This window comes from Adiantum capillus-veneris, chromosome 2 (genome assembly GCF_014529385.1).
Source record: "Adiantum capillus-veneris isolate H3 chromosome 2, ASM1452938v2, whole genome shotgun sequence".
In the NCBI taxonomy this organism is placed as follows: domain Eukaryota; kingdom Viridiplantae; phylum Streptophyta; class Polypodiopsida; order Polypodiales; family Pteridaceae; genus Adiantum; species Adiantum capillus-veneris.
Genome location: NC_140932.1, coordinates 133,723,268 through 133,733,564, shown reverse-complemented (window position 1 = coordinate 133,733,564; position 10,297 = coordinate 133,723,268). Strand labels below are relative to the sequence as shown.

General features: G+C 41.3%; 1 protein-coding gene across 1 annotated transcript; it reads right to left on the bottom strand.

The window, feature by feature from the left end:
• Positions 1–5,189: 5,189 nt before the first annotated feature.
• On the bottom strand, positions 5,190–6,611 carry LOC147463673 (elicitor-responsive protein 3-like). Its single transcript, XM_086529410.1, has 5 exons — positions 6,438–6,611; positions 6,182–6,247; positions 5,965–6,091; positions 5,671–5,788; positions 5,190–5,579 (listed from the first exon to the last, which is right to left on the bottom strand). The coding sequence occupies exons 1-5, from the start codon at positions 6,502–6,504 to the stop codon at positions 5,448–5,450; spliced, it is 510 nt and encodes a 169-aa protein (XP_086385536.1). The 5' UTR covers positions 6,505–6,611; the 3' UTR covers positions 5,190–5,447.
• Positions 6,612–10,297: the final 3,686 nt, after the last annotated feature.

The window sequence follows — 10,297 nt, the reverse complement described above, 5'->3', positions numbered from 1 at the left end:
TAGGTTTGGTCGATTGAGCAATATCTAAAAAAATCTCACTCCAAAGCTTGCTCGAAAAGCTCGCTCCATTCCAATCCTCTTCAATTGCAAGGAGCTCCACAAACAAAGGTTTATGTGGCTCCTCTGAGGCACTCGCATGTAGCCTTAAATCCTTAGTTATCCTCTATTGCTCTTCAAGTATCTTCTGCAATTACTTGCCTTGTGCTTCAATTCGCACTTGTAACTATCGTTGAACCTCAAGTTGCTCATGCAAATGCTTTTGCACTTCCATCTACATGGGTAGAGACTTCGTTATATGTAAGCCCGTTATATGTAAGTAGGACGGGCAGACAAGAGAGATCGCAGATTGAAATGTAGAGAAATAGTGTGCTTGTAGCAATTGAGCGGGCACTGGACGAAGCCCATAAAACAAGCAACGAAGCCCTTTGCTGCAATGCTTTTGCCTCACCTGATGTCCCCCTTCCTCCCTCTCTCTCTCTCTCTCTCTCTCTCTCTCTCTCTCTCTCTCTCTCTCTCTCTCTCTCTCTCTCTCTCAAGTAGAGGTGGGTGGAGAGAGAAAGAGAGATGGGGAAATTTTTCTCCTGCACACGGCATGTACGCCAAGCAAGGACCATACGTAAGGAATTACACATTCAAAACATTGAAGCATAAAGGAATAAATGGCCTCAAGCTTACCAAACCCCCCTTCCCTAGTGGCTATCACATAGTTGTGAGAGTAAAAGAAAATATGTCGATTGGTGAGCTGCTTTATGGGCTCATTAGCAAACATCACCTCACCATTTGGGCATCCACAGACATGAAGGCAACGGAGAGGGATTGAAGTGGTTGTTCTTCAAGTAGGGTTGAAGGAAAGATGTATGCACCACCAAGCATGGTATTAGTAAAAACATGATAAACATTCAAAGGGGGTACGACTCTTGGACCAGAAACCAAAAAAAGATACTCACAATTTTGAGGAAGCTCCTTACATAAGTTGAAAGGAAACATATTCAGATGTTGGCAAGGGTATGGACATGTTGCACTATAGCATCTTTTACAGAAAAGCAACAAGCCTTCCTTCCCAGAGACGGTCCAAGACATACCGATGTTGCATTCAATGTGATAGGGTTGTATTAACACCCAAGTACCCTTCTTGAGAGTGGTTGATACCCAAAAACCCTTGGGATCCTTGGTATTAGGAAGTATAAGGCTTTCTCTCTTCTGTTTGGGTCTTCTATAAGTGGTGGAACTAACTATCTTTACTTTATAGCAATGGAGACCTTGGGTTTGTAAAGAGAGAGTGAGAGAATTTAAATAGTGTAAAGGAGAGAGGGAAGGAATTTTTAAAGAAAAAAATGATTTTTTGATATGAGGATAATTTGGGGGAGAGCCTGAGAGGGAAAATGTCACTTTTGATCATTTTGGAAAATTTAATTTTTGAGGGTTTTTTTGTACACGGATTTGCTTTTTTAAATAAGGGTGAGTGGTTCCTTTTCCCTCGAAGGGACCCTCTCAATCATGCCCCCCCCCCCCCCCCCCCCCCCCCCCTTCCCCCCTTCACTCTTTAGGGACAATGACATAATGAAGGGATCAAAATAGAGGTCCCCCTACCATTTTGTAATTAATAGGTGGTATCACCAGTCTCCTCCCATTGGAAGTTCTTAACTTTCCCTTAATCCAGAGGACCCTTTGAGGGTCCAAATATTTCTTAATGTTCTTGACTATAGCTAAGCTATAGCTACCTAGCTAGGTAAGTAAGCATAGCCATCTAGCTAGCTTGCAAAGTAGCTAGTTTACTAGCTAACTTCTTTATTAATTACCTATCCAGGTAGCTAACAATAAATTAGAGTTGGTTTGCTAGCTAACCATTGAAGTAGCTAACAAACTAGATATCCCATGCTAGCTAGCTACCCAAACTACATGTTATTATAGCCAAACAATCCACCTAGTTTCCTAGCTACTAGCATAGCTATATGTTGCTTTACCATGTTATCTAGATACCTTTTAGGGTAGCCAAATCCTTTAACTAGCTAATAACATAGTTGAATTGCTATATAAGACATACTAAATAATCTACAAGCCTACTAAAGCAACTAAACTAGCTACATAGCTAAATCGCTAACTAGCTAGTGAGTTATACAAACTCAACAATGTCATATTATCCAACTGGTTTTCCAGTAGCTAATCCAGCTAACTCGACACCTTGCCAACTGAATAGCTATACTACACTATACCAAGCTATTTAGATGGCTCATAAAGGAGCCAAATTAACTAGTTGCCTAGCTAACTAGTCGACTATGTAGATGGCTAGTTATTATTCCCTATAATTGGTTGTTGGAGTATCCAAACTAGTTCACTAGTCACTTAGCTGATCGAATAACCATAAAATATTGTAGCATGTTGTCTACATGGCTTTATAAGTATGTAAAGTAGGTATCAGATGACTAGCTAGTGTACCATACTATTCTAAATCATCTACAAGGCTACTGAAGTAGTCAACCTAGCTACATAGCTAAGTGGCTAACTAGCTAACTTAGCTATTTACCAAACCAAACTATGTACTATATGTTCTTTGAAGTAGCCAAAATAGCTAACTAGCTATTAGATGGTTGTACCATACATGCTATCTAGATGGCTTCTAAGGTAGCCAGCTCAACTATTTGGTTCGCTAACTAACTAGGTAGGTAGTTGGGTTGCTATACTTGTAGTATACTAAAATACCTACAAAGCTATCAAAGTAGCCACCCTAGCGCATAGCTAAGTTCAAAGTAGCAAACTATCTAGATAGCTATCTAAACCAAACCAAACCATACGATCTACATGGTTGTTGAAGTAGCCACACAAGCTAAGTAGCAACTTAGCTAGTTGGATAGATGTAACATACTATATCTTGTTATCTAGATGACATCTATAGTAGCCAAATTGGCTAGGTGGCTAACTATAGCATAACTAAATCATGTACATCGATACTACAACAACCAACCTAGCTACATAGCTACTTAGCTATCTAGCTAGCTACACACTCAACTTTGTTATCTAGATGAATGTTTAGCTAACCAAACTAGCTAACTAGCTACCTAGGTAGTTACACCAACTTATTACCAAACCAAATAGCTAACTAGCTAAGTAGGTATTAGGGAAGCTATACCATAGTAAATTAAATCATCTAGAAGGCCAACAAGGTAGCCAAAACCAAGGTAAACCATGGAATCCAAACTATGTCCACAAGATCCGCAAACTAGCCATACCAACTGGCTTGCTAGCAAGTTATTTAACTGTATAGCTACCATGTCATCCACATCTTACACAACTAGATGGCAATTGAAGAAGCCAAGCTAGCTACTTATTTAGCTAGTTGTCTAGTTGAAATGGCCTCTTACCATGCTCACAAAAAGCAATAACCTCTTACCATGCCTTACTTATCTACATTGCTTTCAAGCTAACCAAAGTATTTATCTTGATAATTATGCTATTTCTAGAAACCTCTAGACTTACTTATCTAGCTAACCAAAGTATTTATCTAAAAAATTATACTATTTCTAGCTAGCTAGATGTCCCACATTGCTAATGTAAAGGGAGGTTGAATATACCAAAGTAGCTATATGGGTAGATATACTAGACGACACTTTATTGTTAAGATAGTCAGAAGAATTTCCAATACACCTTATTGTGCCCCCCATGTGCCTTGGCAAAATCAACCCTTCTCACACTACATTTGCAAGTTCCTCTATCCAAAAAGGCAACATTGAGTGGTTGAAACTTGACCCACCCTGCACATTCACATCTGCACCTCTCCATAGACAGCTACTAATATCGCTTCTAACTTTTACTTACAAGGCAATGCCTGTTTTCAGAGTGTTGTGTTAAAAAATTGTCCATGGGTTTTACTAATGATGCTCTTGCCAAGTGTTCAAAATGTTATGGGGTTGAACCCTTTTTTGGAAGGGCAATCGAAAATATAAAGGATGACTTTACATTCTCTAATGGTGCATTTCCATGGTGATTTTATTTGGGAAATTATACACCTCACTTTATCGAAAAAGCTTAGTATGTTGCTCCTATTAAAAAAGAACAATGTAACTTATGTGGCTTAGTCAACCAATGGGAGCTTTAGGCCTTACTGCAAAAGTTGAAATTTCGCATTACGACTATTAGAGTGCTATCCATAGTCCATCGTTTCATGCAAAGACAAAGCACATTCATGTGAAGTATCACTTCGTTCACAAGGTACTCAAGGACAAGTGCATCAAGCTTGTCAAGATTCACACATATAACAATCATTGCAAAGCTTTAGATGGTATCCTACAAGGTTTGCACAATACACTTATAAACATGGGCAGAGATACAACCTCTAGATACCTTGTATAATGTTCTTCAGCTTTCTTAAAAGGCACTTGAACCTTTAAGTGGGATGTTGTTCGATAAAAGCCCCTATGCTTAGACTCCCATTGACCCCCTCACTCAATATGTCATTCTGTCATTAAATAATAATTATAAAAAAATACAAACAACAACAAGCACTGCTACATGTGCTCCTCAAACATGTTTTGCAAAGAAACCCCGCCCCCCTTCCTTCCTTCATCAACTTGCCACATTCTATAGTTCTCTCCTTCTCTGCTTGTCTGTCACTTGAAACATATGTTTTATTTCCCTTATCAAGAATATTGATGTTAGCGTGCTCCAACTTTACGTCACAAGAAGCTTTTTCATCAAAAAGTCATCAATTTGCTACTTAACTACTTCATTAGAAGCATCATTTTGTGCATTGATGAGTACCTAATGGTAAGAATTATTCATATAAGTCACTTTCTAAAAGAACTCATCACCATATATGTTCACGCACTGATTTATTTTCAAGTTTATCATACAATGACAAAGCCAATGTCAAATACTTGGGTTAAAAACAAATAGAATTAGTGGTAGGAACAAACATGCTCACATGCCCGCCTCTTGCTATCACATATAGGCTATTTCCCCTTGAGTGATGTCCTCATAAGCACTCTAGTGAACATGCAAAGTGCTTACAATATGAGCAACAATCCTCTGCAATCGAATATTTGTGTGCACATATTACCCTATTTCAAAGCTCAATCCCACTATGATGAAGTCTTTGAACCATTCTGAATATCACAAGCCAAAATTTTGGTTGTGAGGAGGCTTGTCATGTCATGTGAACTCGCTGTTCTATCGTTATAAGTGAAAATGGAGAATCATGAACAACTCCGAGAAGTTAACATTACTAATTACAAAGTCTCTGGCAAAAAGCCTTGCCCCTCTATATTGGATACCACAGTTCCAGTGAAAACCCAAATAGTGGGGATAAAAATGACTCAAATTGAACACCCTTGCTGATAAGGATCCATTTCAAAAATGGGCATTTGAGTTTCTGTACCTAATTACTATGAACAATTATCATGTTGAAAAGGAAAACAAAGAGTACTAGTGTAAAACAATGTGGAGAAGGACTACTAAGCTCCTTGATTCCAACCACCACCGCCGCCCGAGCCATAGGGACCTTGAACGCCACTACCTTGACCGAGCATAGATGGACCATGGACGCTGTTGCCAGCAGCATTGTAATGGAAACTGTCCGTCCGTTGCTGTCGACAACAAGAAAGAAATAAGTGTTTTGAATTGCTTCAAGCGTTATAAGCATACTACACTTCGGCATCACATTGAATCCTGGCATACCTTCAGCGTAAAAGTTAATGACAACTTCACCTCTCCTCTGTTCTTGCCATTTTTCTTGACCACATTGTATCCCGACGTTGGAGTCTTGCCCAATTGGAAGACAGTTTCTAAGGGGACCCTGAAAGTCATAAAGCCATAAGAACACATTGCCCAGTGTGCACCCTGACTTTGAGGACACGGTCGCAGAATATGCATGCACACTCATTCAGCAGCATATGCCTGAGCATACACATAATTCATCATTCTTGCAGCACAGGATAATGGAAAGAGGAGGAGGAGCAAGAAAGGGCGTACGTTACACAGCCCAGCTCGTCATCTGCAGTCATGAAATCTTCATCCATAATCTTCAAGGTCAACTCTTCCACACCCTCTTCCACAGAAAAGAGAAACCTCTGGTTCCAACTGGGGCTGCTACCTTGATCTTTAAAGGCATACACACACAGACATCATCGATAACAAGCTTTTCTCGCTACATAGATCAAGAAGGGAGAGAAATGAGCCAAAAACCTACTTCTGGCTACATTGCTTTTCTGACTCTGACTTCCGCAGCTAAGGACTGCATACGCATCAGTTTTTGCTGCAGAAAAGAAGAGACCGGATCAACCAAAATTGCATCTTTCTTTGCGAAAATGAGTTGCCCATACACCAGACATCGAAACCATAAGCACGTTACAGAAGGAGAGGACATGCAAACACAAGATCAGGCAGATGCAAAACATGATTTGCGACAAACGAAGCCCAGGTATGAAGAGGTTGCAGGTGCCTACAGAAGAAATCGCCAGATTTGAGCCCATTACCGCTGGCGAGCAACACTTCGAGCGTTCCAGAAGGCATCTCTCTTCCTCTCTCTCTCTCTCTCTCTCTCTCTCTCTCTCTCTCTCTGCGAAAAATCAAGCTTTAGCCTACCTAGTACCTCCCCATAGCTCTCTCTCTCTCTCGTGTATGACTCCAGTAGCGCGTGCGTTGACGAAGTCTGCAAAGTGGCCGTCGTCAAACTCTTTGTCATACGCCATTTTCAACACTTGAAAGTTGAAACGTTGTTACGCACCCTTGGCCGCCAAATTTCAAAGAGTTTATGTATTTTAGAGTAGAGGAGGCAATGAGTTCCCAAGCATTTTTTGGCGGCTCACCGTCATTAAGTATACTAGTACGGCCAGCCGCCAAAGGCAGCTTCTCTCTCTCTCTCTCTCTCTCTCTCTCTCTCTCTCTCTCTCTCTCTCTCTTTCACTCTCCCATTTTATTGCATGCACATGAGCTTCTCTCACTTTTGGCATTTAGTCTTCATCTCGCAGCTTGCGCCACGTGTAATGGGCACTCCCCTCCGCCATATTATGTTAAATAGATAAAGATAGAGATAGAGATTTAATGTATTTTCTGAAGAGTACCTCACATTTTCACCCTTTAAAATTTGGGAAAAACAACCAAAAATGGGTAAAATGCTCGTTGTAGCTAATGGCTCCTCCAAAAACACAGCCCCTACTCGTTGCTTCTCCATTTTATTCAATTCACGCCCAAATTCCTCAAGATCCCGCTTCTTAACACTCAGGAGATTGCTGTCGTATCCTTATAAAAGGAAAAGGGTGGATTTGGCTCGAACCCATTACCATCAAACAGATGACCTTAAGAAAATCTCTCGTAACCAACCAAGCAGCCATGTCGACCTGCTCCAAGACGTCAAACCATGTAATAAAAATTTCTTGCAAGCACGGACGGCCCAAGTCATCTCTCTGCGCATCAACTCCTTTTGCTATGCCCATAGTCCTACGCGTCCCATGCTCGTCTCCCTCCACGTCCTGTGCTGGTCTATCTACCGACTAGCCCGCATGTCCACCTGTCCGACTGCTGCATTGCGCATCGTGTCTCCTTTAATTCTTTGCATTTTTTGATTTAATATGATTGGACCGGTCCTGTTGGCTCCTCTTTAAAAACTACATTAATTTCTTCAAGAGATTCCTAATGTCTACTTCATTAGTTTATAAGCTCCATTCAAATCTTCACGTTGTGGATGCACCACTTCACAATTTTTTATTGGTCTCTATTTTTTAAAGGCTTCAACAACAACAAAAGCAACCGACAGGTCGGTTTTTATATTGTGGCCTCTCTCTCTCTCTCTCTCTCTCACACACACACACACACACACACAAGTCTCTCTCTCTCTCTCTCTCTCTCTCTCTCTCTCTCTCTCTCTCTCTCTCTCTCAGAAGACAGACACCCAAACATGGTTTTCGGGAGGAAGCTCTAGGCTGGTTCAATCATATGCAAAGGGAATGCCTTTCTCCAATCACTTGCACTTTGAAGGTATGTGGCCTTATGCAAGATATTCACATGGGCGGCAAGAGGATTCAAGAGTGTATGTAGGCCAAATGGGTGCCCTCAAAGAGCATGGAAAGTTATTCATGATGAGCATCCTCTTAAAAATGCCATCTCTTGGAATGCTTTGATTACAAGATATACCCAACATGCATAGAAGCATCAAAATTTCTTGATGAGTATCCTCTCAAAAATATCATCTTGCTTTGATTGCAAGCTACAAACGCATTGAATACGAAGGGAAGGCCTCTCTACAAATGCATCCGTATATGCTTGCACCTTGAAGGCTTCTACCCTAACGCAAGACATTGACATGGGTGAGAGAATTCATGATGTGATTGCTTATCAAGTGATATTGGAAGATGTGCATGGGGGTGCTTTGGTTAACATGACTACATGATACACTTGATATGCATGGAATGACTGTGCTATTTTAATTGGATACAAAGGGAAGGCCTCTCTACAAATGCATATGTCTATGCTTGCACCTTCAGAAATTTGAGCCTAATGCAAGATGTTGACATGGGTGAGAGAATTCATGATGTAATTGCTAGTCAAGGGATGCCGAAAGATGTGGAAGGGGGTGCTTTGATCAATATGTATGCCAAATGTGGCATCGATACAAAAGCACACAAAATTCTTAACGGGCATCCTCTCCGGATTGTCAAACTTGGAGTGCATTGATTGCAATAAATGCCCAACATGGATTTGGCAGGGAAGCTCTAGATTTTTTTTAACTAGATGCAAAGGGAAGTCCTTTCTCCAAACGCGTTCACCTATGCTTGCACCTTGATGGCCTCTGGCCTTACGCAAGGCCTTCACATGGATGTGAGAATTCACAATGAGATTCCTAGTCAAGGGCTATTTGAGTTCCTTGATCGAGAAGTCTGCCAAACGCAGTGCACTACAAAAGCACAAAAAGTTCTTGATGGGCATCTTTTTTGAGATGCGATCCCTTGGAGTGTGTTGATTGGAAGATATGCCCAACATGGATGTATCAAAGAAACTTTGTGTTGTTTTAACAAGATGCAAAGTGAGGGTTTCTTGCCAAACGAAATCTCATGGAGTGCTCAATCACTTTTCTTAGTGTGCTCAATGCATGTAGTAACTCAGGTGTGTTGGATGAGGGCCAAATGCTTTTACAGGGGGAAATCTATGGCATGATACCAAACAAAAAACATTACATGTGTTTAATAACCTTTTCAATTAGGCATGCATTTTGACAAAGCAATGAGAGCAATCGAGACAATGCCATCAATTGATCATACTCCAAATTGTTTGGCCCTTCTAGGTGCTTGTCGAAAAAGGGTGATCGTAGAGATTCGATGATCGACCTTTGAGTGTGCAAAATAACTATAGAAATGTAATGTTACAGCATCTGTGTTAATGAGGAACATTTATCTAGCTGCTAGTATACAGGAGGAGGCACAAAACATTGACTATCAGCCATGTACTGGAGTGATGCAAGTGGAAAGACTCAATGATTCGTGGTTAGAGATACCACGAATTTGAGACAAATCTAGTTCAAGCTACAAGGTCTTGAAAGTAAATTATCCCTACAAGAGTTTTCCCCAAAGTTAGATTGGGTCTCACATAATATCCTCCTTGTTTTTGTCCGATGCAATTCAGGAGCACACTCGTGAGAGTGTAGGGAAATGGTCCAATCCTCATGAAAGCAGGGAGTTGAGGTTTGGAGCAAGCTTTTCAAGCGAGCTTTGAATTGAGCTTTTTTCAAATATTGCTCAACTGACCAAATCTTGAAAAAAAGCTCACTCCAAAAAGTTTGCTGAAAAAAGAATTTTCGGAGCGATCTCTCTCTCTCTCTCTCTCTCTCTCTCTCTCTCTCTCTCTCTCTCTCTCTCTCTCTCTCTCTCTCTCTCTCTCTCTCTCTCTCTCTCTCTCTCCCCTTACCTCTATCTCCTCTCTCTCACTCGCCTTTTGTCTCCCGCTACCTCTCCCTATCTCTATCCCTCTCTCTCTCTCTCTCTCTCTCTCTCTCTCTCTCTCTCTCTCTCTCTCTCTCTCTCTCTCTCTCTCTCTCTCTCTCTCTCTCTCTCGCCCTCTCTCTCTCTCTCTCTCGCCCTGTTTTCCTCCATAAGCCTGCGGGATTGCACCTTGCGCCGCGCTCTGTCAGGAGCCCTCTCAACTACCCCATAAGCTTGCGGGCGTACACCTGAACCCTTGCCTCTCTCGGTGCCCTGTCAGGATTCCTCGGGCTTGTCACTGCCTCATTCATAAGCATAGGTAAACATTAACGCTCATCAAAACCCTCTCAAAGGCACCTACTCCACTAGAGAGGGTCACACCTCTGCAATAC

Bases quoted from the DNA above. Each gene is read 5' to 3' on its own strand.
- LOC147463673 (XM_086529410.1), bottom strand. From the start codon at position 6,504: ATGCCTTCTGGAACGCTCGAAGTGTTGCTCGCCAGCGGTAATGGGCTC. The intron at 6,248-6,437 runs GTAGGCACCTGC...TCTTTTCTGCAG, and splicing joins CAAATCTGGCGATTTCTTCT to CAAAAACTGATGCGTATGCA. The intron at 5,580-5,670 runs GTATGCCAGGAT...TGTTGTCGACAG, and splicing joins CATTAACTTTTACGCTGAAG to CAACGGACGGACAGTTTCCA.